The sequence below is a fragment of the Odocoileus virginianus genome, chromosome 1 (genome assembly GCF_023699985.2).
Source record: "Odocoileus virginianus isolate 20LAN1187 ecotype Illinois chromosome 1, Ovbor_1.2, whole genome shotgun sequence".
NCBI lineage: Eukaryota > Metazoa > Chordata > Mammalia > Artiodactyla > Cervidae > Odocoileus > Odocoileus virginianus.
In genome coordinates, this window is record NC_069674.1 from 39,846,431 (window position 1) to 39,873,933 (window position 27,503).

At 57.7% G+C, this 27,503-nt stretch overlaps 1 protein-coding gene across 9 annotated transcripts in view; it reads right to left on the minus strand.

The window, feature by feature from the left end:
* Nucleotides 1-27,503, minus strand: part of CAMK2B (calcium/calmodulin dependent protein kinase II beta) — a 93,154-nt gene that overhangs the window by 26,748 nt on the left and 38,903 nt on the right. For all 9 annotated transcript variants that reach the window (XM_070467124.1, XM_070467120.1, XM_070467108.1 and 6 more), the window contains exons 3-5: nucleotides 15,009-15,068; nucleotides 8,998-9,052; nucleotides 4,878-4,943 (exon numbers count right to left, since the gene is read on the minus strand). In XM_070467124.1, coding sequence (XP_070323225.1) covers nucleotides 4,878-4,943; nucleotides 8,998-9,052; nucleotides 15,009-15,068 — 181 coding nt within the window. The remainder of the gene's footprint in view (nucleotides 1-4,877; nucleotides 4,944-8,997; nucleotides 9,053-15,008; nucleotides 15,069-27,503) is intronic.

Consider the following 27,503-nt stretch of genomic DNA (forward strand, 5'->3'; position numbering starts at 1 on the left):
AACAATGGCCCTAGGCATCAGACCCAGGTGCCTCCAGACCTAGACGCCCCCAGCCCTGGTGACCTGCACCTGCCTCCTCTAGGTGGTTGGGAAGTGTCCAGCTGCCCCCAGAGCCAGGCACAGACCTCTGGGGTTCCACAGCTCCCCTGTAGCATTACCAGCCACCAGAGACAGGCGTGCCACAGGCTGCCATCGCCCATCCCTGGGGTCTTGGTCCCAGCCCCTCTGGTAGGGGCGAGGGAGGCACAGGCAGGACTGTTCCTGCCGTGGCAAGATCGGGGAGGTGACTGAAGATCAGCTGGAGGGATGGACTTTGTTTTCCTAACAGCAAACTCAGAGAAGGGACAAGAAACCAGCCCATGTTCTCAAATAGCTTTGACCACACCTGGAGACCACCTGCTGGTCTCCACCTGCTAGAAACGTAACCCTGAGTGTCCACCCTGAAGAAACCTGGACCTCAGAGTCCTAGTGATGATGGATTTCCTGAGGTTTATGAGGTCAGAAGGAGCTAGGCCCAAACCTGTGGGTAACAGTCCCCCAGCAGCCCCTCCCCTTAGATGCCTCTAAGGGCTGTAAACCCCACCCCCGCCCCAAGCCCTGAGCTCTCCTGTCCCACCTGCTCCCAGGGCCTCCCTCCCTGCTCCTGTCCCTCCCACCACACTCTCATCTGCCAGCCTCGGTCTTATTGTGGTCCTCACCCTCATCCTTGTGTCCCCAGCTCCACATCCAGCCACTACCAGCCCCCCTGTGACTGTAGACACGGGCTCAGCCCCTCCAGGCTGCCCCATCAGGGCAAGTTCATCCATGGGCCTCTTTCCTCGTGGGCAGAGCTCAGCTGTGAGGTCTGGGGAGCTCCTCTGAGGTCAGGACAGGCCACTGGGTGGAGGCAGAGGCCAGAGGAAGCCCCAGCACTTGAAGTTGAGGCCGCTGAGCTGGGGCCCCAGGAAGGGGGCACTGGCTTCCCCAGTTCCTGGGAATCTGAGCCCCGGGGAGCCGTGCTGGGGCATCACTGCATCCTCCTGGATCTCAGCCCTGAGTCCCTGGACCACCTGCTCACTGCAGCACCCCACCCCACCCAGGGGCTCAGGGACCCTCAGGTCGACCAGCGCCTGCCTGTGCTGCTGTGGCCAGACCCTGATTCTGTACCTGGGGGTGTCCACCTGAGCTGTGTACTCTGCCATCCATGTGGAACCCCAAGCCTTCCTCCACACCATCAGCAGTCCTCACAGACACAGGTTGGAGTCCCCTGGGCCACTGGCCACTCCCGGAAAGCCCTGGAATGACCTGGCTCCAACCTCAGGCCTGCTGAGACCCCTGCAAGTCTTGATGTTAGTTTTGGGTCAATCCCATCTTCTTCTTCACCCTCATGACCTTGCCTCTGCTCTCAACTTCAGGATGCTCTCTAGACCTTCCTCTGTGTGGAGCGAGCTCGGGGCTCCCACATCGTGCCCCCTGCAGTCACGTGGCGGCCCTGCACTCTGGGTGGTGTGCATCTCTGCACTGGACTGTGGCCTCCATGACTGCAGAGACGTGTTAGTTCTCTCCTCTCATTGTGTCCTTGGCCCTGCAGGAAGGTTTCTTGGACCCGGGAGGCACCTGCTGCAGCACTAACTGATACATCGGCTCAGATGTGGGTGGGCGGTGCCCTCTGTCCTCCTCTGTGTCCCCGCCTGAGGATTCAGGGCTCCAAACTAGTGCCAGGATGGGGTGACTACACCTGCTGAGCCAGCACCAGTCTGCATCTCTCCCTGGGCATCCCAGGGCTCAGCCCAGCCGGTGAGATCAAGCTCTACAGCTCTGACACAGCCCTGCCCGCCCAACCCGCAGGCCCCGCCCCAGAGAAAACTGTGGGGGGCACACCCCTTCGCACAGCCAATGCGGCAGCACCGGCCTGTCTCCCAAGCCTATTCTTCGCAGCATCCCTGGGATTGATGGGCAAGTAGCCTCTGCAGCCAGCAGGTGGACGGGACACTCACGTGCCTGGACAGCAGCCCATTCCGGGAAGCCTGCCCTCCAGGGATCCCTGGAGACTGCTCCTGGCGCCCTTCTCACTCTGCTCCCACCCTGGTCTCCAGTCTGAGACCACGGCCTTCAGTCTGAGACCACGGCCTTCAGTCTGAGACCACGGCCTTGGGGAACATGAAACTGACAGGCCCATCACAAGGTCCCTTCTGCCTTCCATTTACATTATACCATCTTCCTCATGAGAACTCCTTTCAAACGGAACAGTTTAGAAAGTCACTTTGTGGGCAGAATTGTTCCCCGCGTCATTCCAGATGCTGGCCGGTCCTGGACATTATTCTCCTGGTTCTAGGCTCTGCTGTTACCTGGGATATGATCCTTCCCCTCTCTTCCCCTTCCTCCTCCTCCCCCCCACCCCCCAGGGTCAGCCAGCATTCTCACACACACACACCCCCAAGCACCTCTCATGAACCATACTATTTTCAGGGTTTTTAAAAAATGGATTTGAACTTTGCTTTCCAAGCTTTGAAAAAAAGACCCCTAATTTTCCCCACAAACTCCAAAATAGATTCCACTTTCTCTTCAAAGGGATCTCCAGCCTTCTTGGTTAGAAAAGGGTTCAGAAAAGCAACTCCTGCCTTGCGTCCTCTTCATCTAGATGTGACACTTCAGGAATTCATCAGATGCTCAGCTCTGAGCAGAAAGGGCCCAGACAGGGCCCTGGAAAGGGGTGGGTGCACTAGATGGTGGCCAGACTGCATCATGGTTAGGGAGGCACCCACCACCCCAGCCAGGTGTCTAGGGCTCCAGTTTCAACACAGCCCAGATCCCTTTCAGAGGAGGTCCCCAGGGGAAATACCCTCCCAGGGTGGGAGAAAGCCTTTACCCCCATCTGCCCAGCTCCTGGTGATGCCTGTGGGCGACCCACCCACGTGGGCATCCACATCACTCTCTCAGACCCTCCTGCCTACAGGCTAAGCACCAACACAAAGATCAAACACACAGTTCCGGGGCGAGGATTCCCGGGAGAAACGACAGCCAGACATACAGGTTTAATGAGTGGGGCTGGCTGGGAGGGATCCCCAAGAGCGCTGCCTCTCACTCTCTTCCTCATAGTCTGGCCACCAGCAAGGCGGAGCCTAGGAAACCAAGCATTTGTTGGGGGGGGCGGGGGGGGCCCAAACTCCAGAGGAGCCTCCACAACAGATACCCAGGGAGGAAGATCCAGATCCCTGCCACCTGGACGGGCAGGAGGGAGGCACAGAGCTGGAGGGGTGGGGTGATGCGGAAGGGGGTGGAGTAGACGAGGTCAGGAGGTGAGGGGGGCAAGGGTGGAGCTCCTACGACAAAGTGTTGGGGGACTGGGGGATGTGGGTGGGGTGGGGGAGGGAGTGCAGGGGTAGAGGTGGGCACGGGGGCCTCCCAGCCAAAAGCAAGGCTCCGCTGTGGGTCACATCCCCTCTCCAGCGAGATCGTCCCCGACAGAGGGCGGGAAGGTGCCAGGCCCCAGGCCATGCCCCGTAGTGGGCCCTGAGGACCAAGGAGCTCTGGCAGGATGCTCCAGGAGGGTAAAAGAGAACAGCTAAGGTAAGCCCTCCCGCACCCCGAGGCACCGGGAGGCACTGCAGGCAGAACCGGAAGGCAGCCCTCCTCGTTCGGGTTCTGCAAGTCGTTCCCAGGCTGTCATGCAAAGTGAACACCCTTCTTCAAGGAGCCTCAGGAAAGCAGCCAGTGCCCATGTACCCTCGGGAGCCAGAGCCCTGACCGGCTGCCCCACTCCACCACAGACCCCAACATCCCACCCAGCGCCTGCCAGGCCCCTGGCCTCCTGCTGCCCAGGGGGGGGCCTGGGTGATACCAGAACCCACTCCCACCCTCTCAAGGGGGCTCAGGCTGTCACTGACAGGCAAGGTTGTCTGGGGGTGCAGAAGCCAGTCTCAAATAGCTGCTTTTTAAAATAATGTTGATTAGAAAGGGAATACATATCCATTAAAGACAAATTTTAAAATAGACAAAGAAGATTCAAAAATTGAAAAGCATCTGAAAATTCACGGCCTAGAGAGGACTGCTTCCAGTCTTTTTATTCTTTTCTTTTAAATGTATGTTTCCCTGGAAGCCCGGCGGGGTCAGGCTGGGCTGGCCGGCAGTGGTGGCCCAGAGATGCACTGTCAGGAGTGACGTAACTGTCATGCGTCAGAGTGGTGTCTGGGCAACAGCATGGGTCATGGGAGGGGTTGCCCACGAAGGGGTGCCCACCCTTCCAGGCAGGGCCCTGTCATCCACCAGCAGCCTCACTGCAAACAGCATGTCTGAAAATGTCAGCTCCCTTCAACCCCCCGTGAGGGCTGATTAAGTCCCTTCACCCCCCACCTCAGACCCTGGCTTCCTGCTTACTGCCCCCCAGGGAACCCTGAAGGAGGGCCAGTGGGCACCTTTCCCACCAGCCCAGGCCCCATGGCCTTCCCTTTCTGCCTCTAAGGTGGTCCTGGGAGGATGTCACAGAAAGGGGTTCCTGGCCTGTCTTGGGCAAAAGCATTTGGAAACCGTGACTCTCCATGGGGAAGGCCTTGGTCAGACATCCAAGGCAGGCAAGAGGAGGCCCACCACCACGCTCCATCCGCTCTCCCCCCACCAGCCACCGCAAGGAGAGCCCCTCTGTGGGCCAGTTCCCACCCTGGGGCAGGCTTGGGCCCTCCCTGACTTGGGACACATGAGCTGCCCGCCCCCACCCTGGCCCCAGGACCTCCCCAGAGGGCTCCAAGCAGGGCTTTCGCCCAGCTGACCATCTCCCTGGACCACGTCAGGGACAAAGTGCATGAGAGAAGATGGGGGCCAGAGGAGGAGGAGCAAGGCTCAGTGAAGGAGGGCTGGGCAGGAGAAGAGGGGGAGGGAGCATGCGAGGGCCCTACACCCACCTGGCGTCCGCCTCACTGTAGTACTCTCTCGCCACAATGTCCTCAAAGAGCTCCCCACCAGTGACCCTGTGAGAAGAGCAGAGAGGTCCCCTCCATCACCACCACCATCTCCACCCCCACCCCGTGCTCGTCATCACCACCAGCATCTCCACCGTATTCACCTCCACATCCCCCACACCGCCAGCGCCTCCATCTCCAGAGTTTCTCAGGACTGACACGCTTTAGTCTTCACACCCCTCTCCATGACACTGGTCTCTTAAGCTCAGAAAACTGAGCTTCAGTGATCTCAGTGACTTTCCCAGAGTGGGCAGACCAGGAGTTTGTTCTAGGCCTCTGGACTGTTACCCAGGCTTTGTGACTAATTCCAGGCCTGAGAAAAACTGGCTTACCCTCCTCAAACCCCCCAAGGCCAGTGAAGCGGCCCCCGCACAAGGCGGAGGGGCGAGAAGAGACAGTGCATGGATGTGGCCTCCCCAGTGGATGAGGTCACGAGGTGTTGAAAGTCCCATCTCCAGAAAGAGAGTAGGACCTCCATCCACACACTCTCTCGCCGGTTGTCCCTGGGCCAGGGAGCAACCTTCAGGTCCTAAGGTCAGGATGGATCCCCCTGCTCAGGGCAGAAACCACGCCCTGGAGAGCCTTGGGGAACCCAGCAGAAATCCCAGCCACTCAGGATCCCCTGGCTGAGAATGTGGGTGTGGACAGCAAGGTGAAAAGCAGGGGCCAAGGCTGGATGCACAGGGGAGCAGGAAAGTTCAATCCCCAGGTCTGTCCGAGCCCCTCATCCTACTCGGCCAGCTCCAAGTCCACCAGAAGGTCCATCTAGAGCTTTTCTACCCCTGCAAGGTCTTGAGTCTCCCTCCCATGTCTCCTCCAGTGGGGACACCAAGGGACACTCCCTCTGCAAACACACCCTCCTTCCACACCCCTTCCAACTGTGCTGGCCCCACATGCTGGGATCTCTCCATTTGCATCTCAGTTCCCATTCGTTCTTGGGACTTGGGGCTTGGGTTGGCCTTATTTTGTGCCCAGCACTCAGGGCCAGGCTGGTCCACGGTGACCACAGGCATGGGCACTGCTGAACAGTGGCCCTAGCGTGAGCAGGCTCTCTCTTAGAGAAACAAAAAACTGGGGATGCAGTGGGTGCTAGGATGCCCCTGCTGGAGGCTAGATGCTGGCCCTCAAATCCTGTTGGAAGCCAACTACCCCAGGAGCAAGGAATTTTTCAGGTTCCAGGAGACTAAAGCTCAGACCCTGATGATGGAAAGATTGAAGGCAAAAGGAGAAGGGGACGGCAGAGGATGAGATGGTTAGGTAGCATCATCTACTCAACAGACATGTATTTGAGCAAACTCTGGGAGACAGTGGAGGACAGAGGAGGGTGGTGTGCTGCAGTTCATGGGGTTGCAGAGTTGGACACGACTAAGCGACTGAACAACAACAAGGCTCAGAGCAGGTGACTGTCCAAGGGAGAAGAGCCCCGTGTGTCTGTGTGTGCTTGTGTATCCATGTGTACATGTATGTGTGTGGAGCAGCAGGATGGAGTACTCGGTCCAGCCCAGAAGAAGAGGACTCGCTATTTATTTTTCTGCACCCACAATTCTCAGGTCAGGCTCTGCAGGCCCCGAGTCCAAGCACAGGGCAGAGAGGAAAAGGCCACAGGTACTGACCAGGGCTGCAAAAGGGGCCCAGGGAGCCCCCCCAGCCCAGTAGCCCTGCCCTGAGCCAGGAACGAGACCGCTGGGGCCCCACATCCACAGGAGGCTCCGGCTGTGCTGATGGGCATCAGGGGCCTTGTGGTCCAGGGTTGCAGGGCGGGGAGTTGGGGGCAGGGGATGGTGGGAGGCTGCCGTCTCAAGCTGGCCGGGAAGGGTGTGGTCTGGAAACCAGCATTCTCCCTTTCCTCAGATCCTGGCCACTCAGCATGGCCAATTCTGGGCTGTAGCCACAGCCTCCCGGGGAGCCCCTTCCTCTGTCCCCAGGCCTGGTCCCCAAGGCCATGTGACATTCTGAGGCATGGAGAGTGGGGAAATCTGTCAGTCCCCAAATCCACAGAGCTCCCCTAGTCGCCTAGGTCCAGGGGCCTCCTGAAGGTGATGCCAACTCAGGCCAGACACTTCTCCCCAATTCTGGGGCCACAGAGTCCCAGAGGGTCTGCAGCGTGGCACAGGGGGGCAGTGTGGGTCTGGGGGTGGGGGTGGCAGGGCCTGGGAGCATCTCTATGCCTCCACTCCTCCCCTCTCCCTCCACAGCACCCCACGTCATGCAGGCCCTCCTGCCCCCACCAAACAGCTGCCAGAGGCCTAGCGGTGTCCTGGATGCCCCCAGAGAGGCAGTTTCAACAGGCCTGAGGGCCACAGTGGTTTGCGGGGAAGATGGGCAAAGCCCAGGGCCTCCCTCTTCCCACCTGCTCCAAACATACCCACCAGTTTCCTCTCAGAGCCCTCCCCACACCTGCCTGTTGCTTGAGCCAGGAGAGTCAAGGCGCTCCCACACTCGTGCATGCACTTGTATGGGTGTGCACACATATACACACATGCGTACCTGCACACACATCATTCTCTTCCCTCTCACTGCTCCTGAATCCCACACACCCTCCTGTCGGCCACCAGGGGCCTGGACATGGCCACCCTCCAGCCCAGGGCCTCTATATTTCCTGGAAAAAAGCTGGTGGAGCTGAATGCATCTGGGGACCCACGGGGGTGACAGCAAAAGGTCCATGAAACAGAATGCTCAGGGCACAGCCTTGGCCCAGTACAGGCAGTTGTATCACAGGTCAGCCCTGGACACCTGGCTGGTATCTCGAAGTGGTGTCTTGTGGGACATGGGGAACTGTGGGGGACAGTTCCAGCATTTCCTGACCAGAGGACCCCAAGTAGGCCAGAGGTTCATTCCTCAGGTCTCCACACCCCGTGGCCGAGGCATCTGTCATTTGAGGGAGGAGGTCCCTTCGGAGACACATCCTGTCCCCATGGCCAGGGCCCCTGGGCTGGGCTTCCCAGAGGCCACACGGAGCCACCCCAAACTATGACCTCTGCCCACCGCAGGGTCCAGAGTCACACTGACTCAGGACAGCTAAATAGAGCCCCGCTCAGCCGGAGCCGTCGGGGAGTGAGGTGATGAGATCACTGCTTCTAAATCCAGCAAGAAGTGAGAGGAGGCAGGGGCCCCAGATGCTCTCATTCAGCACAGCTCACACACACGTGTGCACATATACACCCATGTACACACTGATCAAATCACACATCCATCATCTACATCCACCCCCCCACAAATCACACATACAAATGTGCACACATGTGCATGCATGATTTGTGAGAGTGGATATATGCACACACACCCCACAGATTATACACATGTACACACACAGGCACATACACACCCACAAGCCACATGTGTGTGCACACATGCACCCGTGGACATGCATGCAAACAGGTACATTCCCCCACAAATCATCTGCACACTCACACTTCAGGCAATCATACACACACTCTTACATGCTGATGCCAACATATACCCATGCACACATGGGTATGTTCACACCCCACATGTCCACACCAACTCACACACACATTCACATGCATACACATGCACACACACCACAAATCACACGTGTACATGTGTTCATATAATCACACACATATGCACACACTGAAACCCACTCATGCACATGCCCCCACAAATCACACCCACAGATGCCTGCTCATCAACATATATGAATGCACACACACAGTCACAAACACACAGGCAGTCTTATGCACCCAAGCATACACTCATGCCAGTCCACGGGCCCCAGTGCAGCGGTGATGAGAACACCAAGGAAGGTAACAGAAGACCGAGGGCCAGACCGTTCCTCCGAGATCCTTCCCTCCCTCCTTCCCCTGCCTTGGCCTCCAGCACACCCTGTTCTGGGTGGTCGGGAAGGGGCCCAGCTGGGCAATCCCATCCCTGGGGGATTCCATACACCAATGCAAAGCCAACAAACCAATGACGTAGGCTGGGGGCGAGGTGACCCAGGAGTCGGGGGACTGTCTGCCAGGGCTACAGAAGCCAAGGGGCCCAGCCCAGGCCCAATGCTGGGAGCAGACGAGAGCCCATGTCCCTGGGCTCCGGCACTTACAGATCGAAGACCAGGTAGTGGAAACCTTCCTCGGAGATGCTGTCATGGAGGCGCACTGTGGGAACAGGAGAGGCCATGAGCAGGGGCAACAGCCTGGGGCCCAACCACACTGCCCAGACACTCATCCAGGCCCACAGCCAGCAGCACAAGCCCTTCAAGGAGGGCCCGTAACCCCACCGAGGGCCTGTGGCTTCCCATAGTTTGGGCCGGGGAGGGCCCGGGTGGGCACTGCAGGCAGAGTCTGCGGGGCGAGCCGTGGGCCCTGCAGCCAACTGACCCCAAGTCAACATCCGAGGGCCTCAGGGGTCTGGTCTTTCCCGTCTTTTCCTTTCCTTTGCCAGAAGGAGACCCAGTCCCCTCTCAGTCCCTGGCCAGGTCCCCTGCTCCCAAATGCAGCAGAGAGCGCAGGAGGGGGCGGGGCGGGGACGAAGGTCCCCCCACCAGGCCTGGAAAGGAGCCACTGAGGGGCTTCAGCGGAGAGGAGGGCAAGAGCTCCACTGCTAACCCGTCAGGGCAGGCTGAGGTGGCAGGGACCCCCGGGGGAGGACCACCTGCCCAGGGCCCAGTATGGCATCACTGCCGAAGAGTCAGACCCTGATTTCCCACTCCAGAACCTGCAGGGTCAGCAGGATGCCGCCACAACCACGCATGCCCTCTCTGCTTTAGTTTGTTTCTCCATCTCCTGAGCCTAAACAAGGCCTGGCCAGAGTTGTGCTGGTTAGGAGTTGACGAATGAATGAATGAAGGAATGAGTAGGTGAGTGAACAGCGAGGAAGATTTCAGCATGAAGAACACAACTCCAAGGCCTCCTTTTCCGTGAGCTGGAGATGTGCCCGGCACTGAACGGCAGGTATTTCTAGGAAACTCTGGACACTTCCCGCCGGGTGACAGATCCTGCCTTCTGTAGCTGCAGCCTACAGTGCGCCCACCAGAAACCACCCCAGTCATCCTGAGAGGTCACACACGCAGCAGCCGTGCAGAGAGGGAAGTGACCAGCTGAGGGTCACACAGCTCACACAACGCTGAGCAGCAGTATAGGCAGAGCTCCTGCTTGGCCCCTCTGCTCCCTGGGCCTCCTGGCAGTCTTGCTCTCCACCAGGATGGACGGGCCTGCAGGAGCTGGAAGAGTGAAGAGCAGGCTTCTCCCAGGCCCCACAGGTCCCTTCCTCATGCCCTCGAAGGTGCTCTGGTTTCTAGCTGGCTGTTGGCATCCTTCCTCCTCCAGCTATGGACTTCCTAAGGGCCCAGCCAGCAGGGTCCTCTCATCAGGAACCCCAATCTGGCTACAATGGACCCCCAACCTCAGGCAAAACCTGGCTCGGGGAGCAGGCCTCACTCCCAGCAGTCAGGGCACCTGGTCACTAAGGACAAAGTGCATGGGCGGCTCCAGGAGGCACCTCATCTCACACCCTGCTTCTCTCACCATCTCCCCCACTCACTGCTCGCTCTGGATCTCTCTGCTCAAGGGGCCAGTATCCAGCTTCATCCGACCCAGGTCCTGGGGCCAATGCCTGGCACCCTCTCGCTCCCACCCAGACCTCAACTCCACCAGGTGGGTCTGCACTTTCCTAACATACAACAGACCACTGGCTCACTGCGCCCTCCTCCAGGACTTTCCTGCAAAATCACTGAGTGAAACTCTCCCCCTACCAACTCCTTTCTGGTGGGGGTCCAGCCGCTCGGCCCCTCTGAGCAGCCTCCCCTGCCCCCAGCTGCTTCCCCTGGAACTCCAAGCAAAGACAGGCCCAGGGTGGAAGGGGGACGGGAGTGGAGGGGTCTGCCTCCACCACCCCACCAGGCCTGCAGACAGCACCCCGAGAGGGACACTCCTGGGAGGACCCTTTTCTCTTCCCATGCAGGGGAATCCTCCTTCCCCAGGGGAGTCCCAGGGGTCCATAAATCTGGGGTCCTGCTGACCTTCCCCTCCTCCCCCGCCATGGAGGCCACCCCTGCCCTCAGGCCCTGGCCCCTCAGAGCAGGTGAGAGGGGACTGGCAGAACCCTCAGCCTGAGAGTCAAGGCCACATGCACACACTCTCCTTTTTTTTCACTTAAACATTTTTAACATTTAAAAAATAGTTATGTACTACTTTAATGGTTTAGAAGAACACCCACCTAGCACAACAGACCCATGATTTCACAGACGGGGCTAAGTAAAAAAGGGAATTGTCACAGAATCTATTTAAGTAAAAACAGTAAGTAAATAACTGTGGGTGACATACAGCGGCTGCAACTAGAGTCCAGGTAGTTCCTGAGAGTCCAGCCTGGGAGCAAGGGGTTGGGGGACACCAATAGCCACAAGGGGGCGTCGGGAGCCCCGGGACAAGCCTCCCACTGTGGGGCTTGCTCCTCCAGGGACCACAGAGTCCCAGGCCAGGGGGCTCTCAGTGGGGGTGGTCCTTCTGCCCCTCCCAAGCTGCCCCTCAAACCCCTCCGTGGACTGCAGTACTGCGACGGGAGGAAGGACCCCAGGACCTATCTTTATGATCGGCTTTGGGAGGGTAGGGCTGTGGATGGCGGCAAGGGCCCTGAGCTGCCAGAGACTGGAGACCTTTCACCCTCCCCTCCTGCACTGGCCTCCTCATCTCAGCAGGAAGTCCTCCCGGGGCCATCGTACTCGCTGGTGCCCACCTGCCCAGCTCCTAGGTGGACTATCCTGCAAGGGAGGGCAGTTCCAGCCCTGGAAACCAGGAGGTGGGAATTTGCCATCCATGAGCCAGGCCCAGGAGACAGAGGATCAGTGTGCAGCGGGGAGGCCGGAAGGAGGCTGAGAGGAGGCTGGAAGGAGGCTGGGGAGCTGAGGGCTGCCCTCCTCAGAGTCAAGGCTGATGGCTCTACTCACTCCTGACAGGGCCCATTTTAAAAGGCTGTAGGGGGTTCTGCCTTGGAGAAGGCAATGGCAACCCACTCCAGTATTCTTGCCTAGAGAATCCTGTGGACGGAGGAGCCTGGTGGGCTGCCATCTACACGGTCGCACAGAGTCGGACACGACTGAAGCAACTTAGCAGCAGCAGCAGCAGCAGATGGTTCTGCCTACCATGGGCTCTGCTTAATATGTCACCCACAGCTCCGGGGGCAGGGAGGGAAGCTTGGGACACGCTCACCTGCTGAGCGGCAACCTCTCAGGGTGGCCACGGCCCACCAGTGAGGTGAGAGTGCAGGAAGCCTTGCCCTTGGCTAAGTCTCCACTCCAGGCACCCACCAGCAATGGGAAATATGCACTGAATAGGAATTCCAGAGACCCCAGGTGGAGGGGGCCATCCTCCCAGACAGTCGGGTACAACCCAGACATGTGTGTGGAGGGCACAACCCACAGTGAGGCCCTGGAGCTCATGTCCATCCTGGACACGCTTGCCTGCTTCCCGGGGACCTACATGGTGCAGTGGGCTGCCCAGTCCCCACAGCGTACCCGCACAGGGCCAAGGCAGCCTGCACCTGTCTCCTCTGCCCAGGTGCCCGCTTGTCTCTGAATGGAAACTAAAGCCCCGGGAGTGGTGGGGGCTCTGCCTGTGGGCTGCTCCCTGGGGGCCCGACTCTGGGTACCCGCTCCTAACGGGACAGCCCAGCCAGCAGCCAGGAGACACCACGTGCTTCCATGTTGGTCGTGAGAGGCATTCACATCCTCTGATGAGCCTCCTTTAAGAGGAGAGCTGGGCTCCTTCAAGCAAACAGAATAAGGCAAGGTGACAGCATCACCCCTTCCAGACCAAACCATCAAAAGGCGTGGTGCTTCCTCCAGAAGTTACACACAGAAGCACTACGTGGTCTAGCCATTCCACTGCGAGGTTTACCCCCAAAGGACTGAAAGCAGAGATCCAGAAAGACACTTGTACACCCATGTTCGTGGCATCATTAGTCACAGTAACCAACAGGCAGAAAAAGGCCAAGTGTCCACTGATGGATGAATGGATAAACACAATGTGAAACATACACACAGTAGAATATTATTCAGTTTTAAAAAGGAAGGAAGTTCTGACACCTACAACGACAAGGATGAGGCTTGAGGACATTAGGCTGAGTAAAACAAGCTGGTCCCCGAAAGACAAACACGGCAGGGGATGAGGTTCCTACGGTGTCGAATTCATAGAGACAGAAAGCAGAATGGTGGGTGGCGAGGTCTGGGGGTGCGGGTGGGGGTTAGCGTTAACGGCTGCAGAGTTTCCACTGACGATGATGAAAAAAGTTACGAGTACAGATAAGGGCAATGGTTACATAACATGTGAATGTATTTAACGCCACAGAACTATACTCTTAAAAACAGTTAAACTGATAAATATTACTATGTATATCTGACACAATGGGGGGCACTGTCTTCCTTGTTCTTCTTCCCTCTCCATCTCTCTGTCTCAGTCTTTATCTCTATGTCTGTCTTTTTCTTTCTTTCTCATCTCTCTCTGTGTCTCTGTTCCCCTCTGTCTCTGTCTCAGTCTCTGCTTCTCTGTCTTTTCTTTCTGTGTGTCTCTCTCACTTTCTGTCACCCTCTCTGTCTCTGTCTGTCTGTCTCTGGAGCCCTGAGCAGGGTTGGCTCAGAGCCAGGCCATCTGCCCAGCTGCCCCAGGCCCCCAGACTCAAGAGAATCCTATCCTGCTGTTGCTGTCTTAAACTTCATAGTAAGTATTGAACAAAGGCACTGATCCCATAAAATGTGTGGCAGCCTCAGTCACTCAGCTGAACTGCTCTTGAATCCACAGAAACAGAGAAACTCAGTGCCTGTTGGTTGAGTTTTGGGGTAATTTGTGAAGCCTGGGCCACGGACACACTTGTGAAACACACCCAGTCCACGAACAAGAAGACTGGGGCTCAGAGCAGCTCAGTGACTGCTGCGGCAGCTTCTCTGGGTGGGGGCAGCGGAGGGGGCGGAAGGCGGGGCCCGAATCCAGGTCTCTGAGCTCCAAACCTCTGAATACCGCCTCGGAAACGAGGGCCCTCACAGCTTATGCCCTGCTTCCCAGGGGAGCCCTCTCGGCTCCTCCCAGGGTCCCTCCGGGCCCTCCCTGCGGCTGAGGCCCTGGTCTGGGAGTGGCATGGACACGGCTGCTCAGCACAGCCTAGAGTCCCTTGTTAACAGAGGCCCCGGGCACCAGCCTGGTGCACCTGAGTCAAATGTGGGCGAGAGGGCCCAGGAATCCACCCTGACAAGTTCCCTGGGTGCCTCTGAGGCCACAGGCCCACTGTCCCCTCTGTGTCTCCTGGCGACCTCCCAGCATGGGCAAGATCTGGGTCCTGGGCTCCTCAGAAGTCCCTAAAGGGATGAGAAGTGAAGAGAGACAGGCAGCTATGCTGTGGGGACAAGGGGCCCCTCACACCTGAGGCGGGTGGGCAGAGGCTGACAGGCCCCCGGAAATCTGCTCCAACTTCCAGGGTCTGGGGTCCCAGCAGCTCCTGTGACTGTGTCTGGGCTGAGTCTGTACTCAGTCTGGAGGTTGCAGAAAGAAGGGTCCTACTGCAGGTAGGGCAGCCACACTCCCTAAGGCCAAGACCCGGGCTCCGGGGACTCCACGGGCCCCCAGGGCAGCTGATTCCCACCCCAGACCACAGTTCCAAGAGCCCTGGACTCGGGGAGAGCAGAGGTCCTCCAGAATCAGACCTCAATCCTCAGACTTCAGACCTCAGACCTCAGACCTCAGAGCTCAGGCTGAGGCTGGGTATGGTCTTTGACTGGTCTTTGATTTCCAAAGTTTTTCCTCTGTAATCAGGCCATCACATTGCTTTTCTGAAGTGTCAGAATGTTAGACTCCTGTGTGTTATCACCAGAATCTTGGCACAGAGTTACAGAGTGGTGGGCAGGAACCCGTCCAGGAGGAACCCGACCTTGGCCTCCCCCAGGGGTCTGCCCCAGAGTCTGTGCAGGATTTCCTCTGGGTCAAAAGGAGGAGATGTTTCCAGGGGCCTGAGGGTGGGAACCTTCAATGGGGAAGGAAAGGGACGCCTTCAGGGTCCTCCTGCTGCCTGTAATGGGAGAGCTGGGACCTCCCCCGCCCCCCACCTCCCACCCCACCGCAGGCAGCTCACCAATGTTGGAATGCTTCAGGAGACGGCAGATTCGAGCCTCTCTCTCCAGCTTCTGATGATCTGGGGAAAGAAAGGGACACAGCATCACCTTGTGGCCCTGCAGCCAGTGGCCCCCTGGAGCCTCTTGACGGCATGCTGGACGGGCCGCCAACCATGAGACTCACGGCTAGGAGACGAGGCCACCACTTCCTGCGATGTCTACCCGGCTGACCACTGCCTGACCAGGGCACACGTCAGGTTGTACCCCCTACCCATGCCGGGACCCCCGGCTGGCAGCGCTGGTGCTGGAAGAGGCTGCCCAGGGCCTGCAGCGAGAGGCCCATGGGAGGCATGGTTGGTGCTCACTCGGGGCCAGAAGTTTCCCCCACGTGACGCAGGAAGAGAAAATGCCGGCTGTCAGCAACAGAACTGACAGCACCAATTTAATCCTTTCCTTATCTGTCCTAATTCTGTTCTCTGCGGAGCTTTCTGCTGAGGCCCAGTTTGTTCATCAGAGTCGGCCGGAGGCCGGCAGAGCAGCGCTGTCGGCCGACTGGGGGCGTCCGACCAGTGTGCGGGGTCAGCCTGGGGCCGGGGCTTCCTCTGGTGGGGCATCTGGGGAAGGGATGTGCGACCTACCATACCTGCCCCCACACCACCACCCCACGCACAAACCTCCAAAACACAGGCCTGGATTTTGAGGGGTTCTGGTGTCGATGCCAAGTCAGCAAGAAGAGGAGTCAAGGCCTCAGAGGACCTTCCACGGGATCTAAATTTTTACGCAGGTTAAGATGAGGCTCCCTAAAATTATGTTTTAGAGAGTGCTTTTGAAATTTATGAAACAAAGTGGTCATGGGTATGCAACATGATCCCCAGATTTTCAAAATGGTAGACTTTGGACCAAGTCTTAAAAATTACCAAGCATTACTCACAAAGTTTGAGAGAAATAAAAATTCCCTAAGTCATCAAAAAAAAAAAAAAAAAGGCCTCAGAAGGAAGTCGCCCCAGGCAAGATTGCTACCGATCCTGAAACCACCCGTCCTCCCCCCAGCCCTGTGTGCCTCCTTCCACCCCGAGAAGCACAGAACCTCAATTCCCGGCCCCCAAGGGCTGAGCAACTTATCAGCCAGAAGTTTTATCTTTCGAACAAACAGAGGTGCCAGGAGGATTTTAAAAGCTGATGAGATTATAATGGCGAAAAATTGAAAAAAACAAAAACCTATTTCTACTGACCAGAGAAGGCAGAAATAAATCACACAACAGAACACACCCATCCATGTGCGTATCACCCCAATCTTCCAACATGAGGACAAATGGAAGAAGCCGCTCACAAAAGAAGACCCAAACTGCAATTCATTCACATTGAGGCCAACAAGCAGGGCACTGGCACGCATGTGTGGCCGGATGGTGAAAAAAGGCGGGGGATCAGGAGGGAGGCTGCCCCAGGGTGGGATGTGACTGGAAGGGGGATGTCTGGGGCCTGGAACACCTGCCCCCACCCCTGCTTGCCCTGGGCCCTTCACAGTGAGGGCCTGAGGACAGTAATATACCAGAGAAGACCACAGGATCACCTGATTCACCAGGGAACTCCTGACAGCCCCACTAGTGGGACACAGTTAATGGGCTAATTATAGTATGTTCTCAGAAGCAATAAAGTCACTGGGCAGGCCTCCTCAGACCTGCCAGCCCATCCCTGGCTCTGCTGGGAGGCAGGGTGGACTGAGGGAATGAGGAAGACCCAGCCACCAAGTCTTCCTGCAGGAAGGGCGCCCCCTGGCCCATCTATGGTCAGCTCTCCCTGGGCTGAATGATGATGGTGGGCTGGGAGCCTCAGGACAGCCCTGAACATGGACATACCTGCAAACAGGTGTGTGCCCTTTTGGAGTGGGGCAAACCATGCCTGCAGACAGAACATCTCCAGGAGATCCAGCAGGCTCTCCCTTCTCTCAGGATGGGCACTCAGCCCGCCCGCCCCCCTCCCCACCCCCCCTGCCCACCCGCCGTAGCCCCAGAAATGCTAACACCTCCCTGAGCTGCTCATCTGGCTCCCACCTGTCTTTCCAGACTGCTTGTGACTGGGAGGGCTCTGGCAAAACCACAGGGCAGTGGGTGGGCCTTCGGGACAGACCCGCACGTCTTGCCTCACTCCATCTCCATCTTGCCCTCACCTCCATACCCAATGCAGCAAACGTTCCCCATCCTGCTGGGGGGGTGGGTACGGCATAAGTAGACAAGATGCAGCCCAAGAGTCACCCACCATTCAGAGGGATAAGTGGAAAACAGCTACAGAAGAACACAAGCGACGTGGCTTCCACATTTCCATCTGTATGAAGCTCATTAACAGGCAACACCAAACATAACAGGGGTCGGGGTCCTATCTGTGAGGCTCACTCTAGAGGGGAGGGGAGTGGTCCTTGCAACAGCCAAGATGGCAGCTCCCCCGCGGGCAGCAGTATGGAGGCCTGGAGGTGCAGGCTGGTGGGTTCGGGGGGTTGTTCTGTTCTTGATTAGTGGGGTTTTTTTGACACTATCTGAAGACTTTTTAAACTTTAAGCTGCAAGGATGGCACAAAGTGCCAATGGACGGGGCATTTCTGTACAATCTCTGTTCTTCCTATGCACGTACTAACTTCCTCTGCGGCAGGAGCGAGTAAGCCCCACACTTGACGTCCTTCTACCAGGTTAAGAGCTCGGTGCCTGTTTTGTAAGAACAAGGACGTTCTCTTACGTAATCTCAATGCAGTTACCCTACTCACTAAATCCAGTGCAGATACAATACTCAGTCCAACCTACAGTCCATATTCCAATTTTGTCCCTGTCCCCATAATGTCATAGCTCATTTCCTCCTGATGTGGATGGCTAATGAATAGCTCACCTACTTGCAGACAGGGCCGGGGCAAGGCTGAGGTCAGAGAAAGCCCAGGATGGTAAGGTGATAAGAGCAGGGGTGGTCGTCTTTCCTGGAAAAATTGCCTGATTGCAGTCATAAATAAAAGCCAGGAGAAAATTCATGTGGAGACCCATCTTTGGGAAGCAGATAATTTAAACAACCATATTCCTGAGTCTTATCACCAATGGCAGAGCCCCATCCAAAAAATCTTGTCCTACTCCTGAGTATGTTTGGGGGATAAATTACTTGTTTGGGGCCAAGAAGGGGCACCAGGTTGCCCAGCCCAGGTGCAGATGTCTACCCCATGGCCACGCAGGTTATTGGACCCTCTTGGCTGTCTCCTTTCCGTATCAAGCACAACAGCACTTGACCAGAGAGCAGCTCTGAAACTTTGTATCACGACACATGTTCCAAGCTGGTCAAAGTCCAAGTGCAGACATTTCATTAAGATCATAACTGGTCTGCTCTGGGTGGCAGAATTATGAATAATTTTTATTCTTTATATTTTTCCCCAACTTTGACAACAACCTTGTGTTACTTTTGTCATAGGGAAAAATGCTGTTTTTTTTTTTCTAATTTGGTCCTGTCTCCAGTAAGCACAAAGCCACTGGTTAAATATGATGGAGTGTGTCATAAAATATTTGCCCTGAAATTAAAAATCTAAGTTGATATTCCATGACCTTGGATGGGAACCAGAAGCCATAAGAAGGGGCTGGAGGAGGAGGCTGTTCCTCTCGAGTCCAGTAGGCTGACCTTGGGCCAGGCATGCGGCCGTGGGAGGAAGAACCCAGCATCCCAATTCTGCCCACATCCTCTGATTTGCTTTCGGATCTTCCCGACCCAGGAATCGAACTGGGGTCTCCTTCATCGCAGGTGGATTCTTTACCAACTGAGCTACCAGGGATGCCCCTCTACAAAGTCGAGGAGCTACTGTCTCCGAATTTCAAAATTAACATCGTAATAGACAACCATAGACATGGTTGGCGGAGTCAAATTTAACCCAGTCTGCTTCACACAAGAAGTGCAACCCAGTCCTAAACTGTCAGTGAGAACCTGGAGGAGACTCCACCTAACCTGTCCCCTGGTGGACAGCAGGACATGTGATGGGCCAGCGACCCTGAGCAAGCTCTGTGACTTCTCGGGGCTGCCGCACCTGCTCAGCCTGCCACCTGCCTCCCTCCCGGAACTCTGGCCCCAGAGGCCTGTCTGGACTCAGAAGACCACAGCAGTGACCACCAAGCAGGGCCATGGAGAGAACACGATCAGAAGGCTGCCCACCCCAATCAGGACCCCTCAGCACACCGGGTACCCCAGCCTAGTGCTCCCTGCAGAAGGAAGTCCAAGAGTCCTCTTGAGCAGCCAGACCCTGCCATGCCCACTGCAGTGATATCCTGGCTGGGCAGGCAGTGAGCAACCCCAAGAGGGGCCCACCAGCAACTGCCAGGGCTCTAGAGGTCATGGGGGCATTGAACCCAGCTGAGAGGCTCAAAAGGGCCCTCCCAGAGCTGCAGCCTGGTCCTTTGAGGGTCTGGGTGTCCAGAGTTGCCCTGAGACCCAGCACCTGCTGCTTGTGACCCCCTGCCATGTCACCTAGTGATTAGTTACTAACATTGGTATGTGGCTCGGCACGTGTCCCACACCTGTGCAGGTTTGCATCCAAGGACGAGTGAGCCCTGAGGATCCACCCCACTGGCACCCCTACGCATCCTGCCCCCAGACAGTGCTGGGCCCCCTCTCCCGCATTGGTCCCTTCATCTCCCCTCACGCACACTGGCTCTGGGGTCTCAGGTCAACCTCCGAAACAGGGTGTGGAAGAATGAGGGGCCAGGGAGTGAGGGCACAAGCCAAGCCCCCTCCAGCCTCCACCCTGTTGAGGGGAGGGCTCTCTGCCCCCCTCCCGCCCACAGGCTGAGCATGTCCCAGGAAGCCCGGGGACACCCATCCTGGGTCCCAAGGAGCAGAGCAGCAGTACCATGAGCCTCAAGGACAGCAGGGTAGGGGGCGGGAGGGGGGATGCCAGAGGGGGGTTTTGGAGGAGTCTGCCATTCCTGGGGGTACAGCTTCAGTTCCCACACCCCCTCTAATGTGAAGCTCTAAAGGGGAACTCGTGAGTTCAGCCATCTTGTAAAAGCTCAGGCATCTAATGGATCCACACCCATGGAGACCCACCTAAGTACCTGTGGGCCTGTTACCAAAGATGACTGGTGTGGTGCATCTGGGGCAACCTAACACACACACACACGTGACATTTACACCTGCTCCCCAGACAGCGTCAGCAGAGGCAGAAACAAGCTATTTATTTCTCCTGCCAGAGAAACACCCCACTGATAAAACACAGCATTCACTTACACCCTATGAAAGTGTTTATCCAACAAAACAAAAAGAACTTTAGTCAAAGACACCAGCTACATGGGACCTGTGATCAGCAGCTCCTGCACCCTAAGCTCCTGCCACAGCCCATGAGGCTTCACCCCGCAGTTCTGCAGCTTGTGTGCCTGGCAACGCGGGGCCTGGAAGCTTCTGAGTAATTCTACCTTGATCTTAGTGCCAGGCGCACCCCGCATCCTGGAGGTCCCCAAGGTGAGTGGCAGGGGGACCCGGGAAGGGAGGTGGCCCAGTGCAGTTCCCAGACCCCAGGAGCCCCCAGGAGGTGGGGATAGGTCCATTTGGGGCTGCCACTGTGCTGTAGCTTGCACCCACCGTCCACCATGAAGGAGATGGGCAGGGGACCCCCAAGGAGCAGGAAGAGACTGGCGCTGCCACACACAGCTATCAGGCTGTGGGCGCCACCTGGTGGTTTCAGGCGTTAGCTGTTTGACGCTGATAATACCCTGATGAATGGCAATGGGAGACTCAAACCAGCTCTGTACTACCCTAAACTCATCATTGAGGCGGGTCCCCCCAGCCACAGACCCCCAGATGGGAGAACCCAGAGCTGAGTCAAGAACAAAGAGGAGGTTGCTGGGGGCAGGAGAAGAGATGCAGCCCTCAGAGGCGGGAGAGGATGTCTGCACCCTGTGGGATGGGGCACAGTCACAGTGGAGGAAAACAGGTACCCAGAGAGCTGTGTCCCCAAGATCAGGACTGGACCCAAGGCCCGGTGACAGCTGCCTTCCCAGCCTCCCAGCCCCCACCTGCTCCCTGGCTGCGGGTGACTCACAGCAGAGCGGGGTGGGGGGTGAAAGGAGCCAGGAGGAGGGCGACAGGAGGGACGTGGGTGGGTGGCTGGCCCCTCGCCAGCTGCCAGGAGCAGCAGCAGTGCTGTCACTGGCAGAAGGACACCCGCGAGGTGCCGGGCAGGGGCGGAGGAAGGGCAGGAGGCCCAGCCACCGGGAGGGGCTGCCACCCGCTTCCCCGGCTCAGCCTGGGACAAGTGAGGAAGTCAAAAGTGAGGACACGTCATGCTGGACCGAACATGAAATCCTGTGTGGAAGGTCCACACTGCCCAGCACATGGATGGGGCTCTGGGTTTCTCTCTCCTCCTGGGTGGCTACTGGACCCCTGGCCAGGGACAAGGAGGCTGGAACATGTCAGGGCACCGGCTAGAGGTCACAGGCCACCAGCCGCTGCCCAGGACACCCCGCCAAACCTGTCAGCTACTGGACACTGAGCCAGTGGGGGTCCAAGCATCATATCAGGGTCAAGCCCCCACCTGGGGTCACTTCTGCACTAAGTGTGGAATGCCCACCCCTTGTGGCTGAGGTCTCAGGGGAGAAGGGTGCCCACAGGGAAGGAGTGGACAGGGCCAGCTCTCAGGCTATGAGGTGTGGGAATGTGTGTGTGGCCAGGCCCCAGGCAGCGACTTGTCTATAGAATCATCCGCCTGAACGTGCGGTGCAGGCGCAGCAGGAAGACGCAGCTGTCTGGTGTCCAAGCAGGAGCCCCTGCCCTCGGCTGCCTTCCTATCCTCACCTGAGTGGTTGTGACCGAGTGCCAGGGGTCCTGCACCAGCCAGAGACAGAGCCACCCCTCCCCCGGATGGGGGGATGCCAGACGCTGATGCTGCCCACCTCCGGAGGTTTGAGGAGAACCGTAGCCTTCAGGGGTAGGCGGGTAGCTCCCACATCCTATCCTGTGTCCAGCTGTTGGCTCCACAGGGTGGGTGCTGCCCAGACTCCATTCCCTCCAGGCTAAACCAGCGGTGGGCTCACACCAACATCATCAAGCTGGGGCATGGGAGGCTCACTTATGGGCCAGACTCAAGTGACCATGGGGATACTGGGCACAGGGCCCTAAACAGGGCCAAGCTTTGTGCTCCGAGAGTTTCCCATGTGTGAAAAGGGTTAGGTGGGTGTTTCCAGAGAGAGGCCAGCAAAGAGAGGAAACCCCCATTGCTGGCCCCTCCCCCAGCAGCTAGCCCCTCCCCGCAGCCTGCCCTGCAGAGCTGGGCACCTGGCCTGTCATTCCCCCTGTTTCCCTGCTGCCCTCCTCCAGGCTCTTTCCAAGACAACACTCAAGACCCCAGCAGTTGTCTCCCCTCTCCTCTCCGAGGGCTTCTATTCTTCCAAAGGGAGGTGGGAGTCCATGGCTGCACATGAGAACAAGGACTCATTGTCCCCAGGTGACCCACCCCACTGGGCCCTGGGATTCCTCATTCAGGTTTCCCTCCTCTCCTTCCCACCTGTCTCCACCGCCTACACCACCGGATGGCACAGGAAGCTTTCTAGAGTCTTCGGAGGCTCATGGACATCCACATCCCATTTCACTCAGGCTCATGTTAATCACTACCCAGCATCAAGTCCTTAACTCACGTGTCCCAAAGTTGTGAGAGTCCGGAGGGACCCAGCACGGGAACACAGGTGGGGAGCTCTTGTGGTTCCGAGCTGCTGGGTCAGAATCTGACAGAATACCCTGGGCATTCACAGCAGCCAGTGGAGTGCACAGCAGAAACTCTGGCACCCTCCACGGTGCCCTCAGCCTGGGTGCTTCGCACCACCACCTACAGGATCCTCAGGGTCCCAGGAAAGGGGTAGGCAGGCCTGGGGGTGGGTGCACCAGGGCAAAGGCCAGTTCAAGTGTAAGCACCAGCATCTGCCGGTTTGAGCCCACCGCTGGTTTAGCCCGGAGGGAACGGGAGCCTGGGCAGCACCTACCCTGCGGAGCCAACAGCTGGACACAGAACAGAACATGGAAGCTTCCCCCTCCCCCCGAAGGCTACAGCTCTCCTCGAACCTCCTGAGATGGACAGCATCAGCATCTGGCCTCCCCCCACCCAGGGGAGGGGTGGCTCTGTCTCTGGCTGGTGCAGGACCCCTGGCGTTTGGTCACAACCACTCAGATCGGCAACGGTGATGCTGAAGCTCCGACCTCAGCTTCATTCCCTTTCTAGGCACAGGATGGAAGGCTGCAGAGGAGGACAGGTCTTTCCAGAAGGACGTCGCCAAGCCAGGGCCTCGGCGGCTATTGCCTCCTGACAGGGTTCCCAGGCCTGGGACATGTGGGACAAACCAGCCCGACTCCAGGGACAGTGCAGCGTCCTGCAGCAGGGCCTGACCATCCGGTCATTGTCACCGGGTACAAGCTGGTTCAGGGGGAGGATGAAGTTCACAGGGGAGCACGGTCTGAGACTCTGGTGGTTCCTCCACTTCAGGGCACAGGAGTGCCTCGGGACCACTGCAACTAGCGCTTGCTGTTTACAGACCAGCTCTTGGGCTCTTCACAGGCCTGCAGAGCTGCCAAAGGGCCCTCCTTGAGGTAGAGCTGTTATTAACATCGCTCCCAGCTTTCCGACAGGGCATGGGAAGGCTGGAGGGTGCGGGGAGTGGGGCTGGGCCACCACCCAGGAAGGTTGGCCCAGAAGCCTCAGCCATCCCAAGGCTTTCCCACCAGGCTTCTCAAGCCTTCAACAGGCTGACATGCTTGAGCCCAGCCTGCTCACCCAGGGAGCACCAAGGGTCCTGGGGGCATCTCAACCTGCTCTGCATCCAGCACTGGGGGCCCCTGGAAAGTCCAGTCTCGCTGCAGCCCCTGGTGGCACCGGCAGGGCCATGAGGATGAAAAGAATGGCCGCCACTGTAGCTTCTTGGAGCAGATTCTCTTCCAAAAGGCAACCAGCAATTATCACACCAGCATCACCTGGCAGCCACATGGCCCAGCAAGGGCGCCTGAGTGCATCCTGCAGCTGCCAGCCTCTCTGCAACAAAGAAAGGGCTCTCAAGGGGCACGAGCAAGCTGCCAGGTGCCCGGGAGCTCGGCTGGCATCCTGCGGCTCCCCACCCCGCCGCACTGAGCCGGCCAAGTGGTCCTCAGAGCCCTCACTCCCGCGGTCCCTCCGGTCTGGCCTTTCAGCGGCTCCTCCAGGGAGCAGAGGCGCCCTCTTCAGGCTCAGAGCCGTCATTACCCAGCACGTTACCACTGCAGAAAGACGTGGCATCTCATGATTGAGGCCCCATGTGATGTGCTGCCCTGAAGTCTGGTGAAACCGGGAGGGCCCCTAATGGCCTAGCTGTAGGCACCCCACCCAGCTCCTCCAGCCAAATGGTGCTTCTCCCAGGCTCGGACCTGACCTGTCCGCCACTGGTGGCCTCAGCCCCCTACAGGCAAGGAATTATTCAAACAAGAGACCACGGGCCCCTGGGGGAACGAGCGGCACCCCACTCTCTCATCACCATGAAGCCTGCCTCACAGAGTCTGCTGCTCACTCTGTCCTGCGTGGCTTGTGTGACGTGCAATAACCTCCCTGGGCCCTGAGCCTGTGCGGTGCAGCCTGCTGTCCACCTTGGCTCTCTGGGCTCCGTGTCCTGTGTTTGGTCATGCCCATGATCTATGGCAGGCTCCCACCTTGACTAACAGGCAAAAAAGAGGTGATCCGACTATAAATGACTATCCTCTCATGTCCTCAGTTTTGTCTGCTGTAAAATGGGACAGAAATTGGGTCCTCAAACCTGCGGGTGCCCCTTGAGCCCCTGGAGGCGCTCTTGGTGCATGTGGGGTGGGCAGGGGTGGTAGGAAGGAGCTCTTCAGATTGGGGGGAATGACAGGAACAACGGATGAAACAACCCCTCCAGAGGGCCCGGGAGCTCGGGAACATTTCCCAATAACCCTGGACCAGCCCTCCTTTTGGGGCTGGGCCTCCTCCCCACGCTCCCTTGACCTTCTACAGCCCAATGGGGTGGGAACTGCCATGGCGTGACTACACAGAGCATTTGTATCATCCAAGCCACCAGGCCCCAGAGCCCACGGGACCCGGGGTTCACAGGGACAGCCATGCCCCAGAGCCAGACACATCCCAGAAGCATCGGCCAGGCCACAGAGCTGCCACTCTCACCTCCTCACAGGTGAGGCCACCAAGAACACGGAGCGGGTGTCCACGAGGACTCTTGCCCACAAAGCCTGGCCTCCACCCCTTTTCTTCTCCTCCTCTGCCTTCGCCCAGTTTAGGGAAGTTTTGACTTAGCCTGTTTGGTTAACAAATTAATGACAAAGACCTGTTCTCTCAACAGTTCTGTTTAGCATTGCCCGATAAAACACAAAATGACCCGTTTGGGACTTCTCTGATGGTTCAGTGGTTAAGACTCCACACTGCCATTGCAAGGCGCCATGGGTTTGATCTAGTTGGGAAACTAAGATCCCACATGCTGCATGGTGTGCTCAAAAAAAAAAAAAATGACCAGCTAAATCTGAATTTCAGATAAGCAACAAGTATTTTTTTTAATATAAAATATGTCCCAAGAGCAGGTAAACAGTTTTCTAATAGAAGCATGTCCCATGCAGTTTGGAACATATTTGTCTACAAATATTTTTTATTGACTATCTGAAATTCAAATTTAACTGCAAAATCTGGCCACCCCAGTCTGGTTCCCTCATTGCTCCCCCATCCTCCCACTGGGTTGGGAATGAGGCGGGGTCACCTCCCACAAGAGCTCCCAACTTTCCCTCTTATTCCCTCCCCACCTGCACCAGGACACCCGCAACTCCACACAAACCCACGCCCTGGCAACAGAATCTGGGAGAAATGGGTCTGTCCAGTTAAAGATTGACCCAGGGGCAAAGAGAGGGACCCCCACTCCTTTGCACCCTCTGGGTCCCTAGGGAGACCCCCTCCCATTGCCCAGGGTCCCCTGGAGCCCCTACTCCAGAGAAGGGTGCACCAAAGGCTGGCTGGGGGCCTAGGACATACTTATTCTAAAAAATCATTTTTTATTTGAAATTAGGACATTATACAGTGAGGCCCTGGCTGGGGCCCTGGGGCCCTGGGAGCTGCAAGGGAGGGGGCGGGGCTGAGGAATGGCCCCGTAAGGGTGCTCAGGTGAGGGAGGGAGAGGGGGAACGGGAAGAGTGGGGAGGGGAAGAGAGGGGAGAGAAGAGGAGGGGAGGGGTGAGGAGAGGAGGGGAGAGGAGGGAAAGAAAGCAGGGAGGGAGCCCCAGCGCCCGCTGCGCATGCTCAGCCGCCCCTGCAATGCGGTGCCGGCGCCGCGTCCTCCAGTAACCCAGTTCCGCGGATTCCCGGCGCCCATTATCCTCTGTCTCGGGATGTCTTCCCGCTTGTGGGCCATGGGGGCCGACAGGAAACCGGCAGCACGGGTTGCAGCAGGAAAGCAGGGCCCGGGCAGGTTTGGCCAGGGGTGCAGGCTCAGCCCGAGCCCCTAAAGACCAGATAACTCCTCCCCGTTACACCGCCGACAGGGGCGCCCCCCAAGGCAGAAGGGGCCACCCGGACCCCGCGAAGGGCGTGACCCTACGCGAAGGTAGCTGGAGGTAAACCGAGCATCAGCCTGGGGTCGGGAGGAGGGTCAGAGGTGAGCCTCGATCTCATCTGTGGCCTCAGCCTCCTCACGGGTAGGGTGAGTCCCCCAACTGTACAGTGAGCACCCACTATGAGGTCAGCCTCCCCCCTGGGAGGTCAGCCCCCACACCTGATCCCCCTGCGACCCTGGGCAGCTGGGTGAAAACTGGAGCTGCCAGCGTCCAGGCTCTGCTCGTCACAACTGTGGGTTCCTGGGCCAGACTCTGCTTCTGTGGGGTTCTGTTTCCTCGGCCGTGGCATAGGTCTCCCACCACTGACCTCACGAAAATGCTGCTGAGGGTCAGGGCACCATACCCAGGGGCCTGAGCCCCTGCTCCTGCGCAGCCGTGTCCCGCCTTCCTTCCTCAAGGTCGGCTGCTGACCGGGGTCATTTCTGGGACACCCGCTCGGGGCCAGTGAGTACTAAAAGACCTCAGTCCACAGGGTGTCCTCCAAAGGGCCACTAAACCAGGCCTAAAGAGCAGCCACTTGGTGCTGACAAGGAGCAAGGGGAGGGGACAGGGAGGCGAGAGCAACAAGAAGTGCCTGATGATGATCATCTTACCCCCACTACCCCCGTCAATTAATTTTCCTCTAACTGCTTTTGTTAATGGTAGTTTAATAATCTCTTATTATTCAGTACATTCACAGACTCTGAATGTCTCACAATCCTCTATTTAATTAAGTATTAAATTTAAAAAATCTAACTCTTACTGCCTTTGGCACAAACTGGATGTAATCTGCAGTGTCCTCGTGGCCCCAAGAACTGTCAGTTACCAAGTGGGACAGTTTTTCTGTGTCCAGCGCCAGCAACCTTCTCCTGCTGCCTTCTTTATCACTGGAAGTCTTGAAGGACTAAGCCAGTCTCCTCGGACCAGGAGGGGACCCCCCCCTCACTGCAG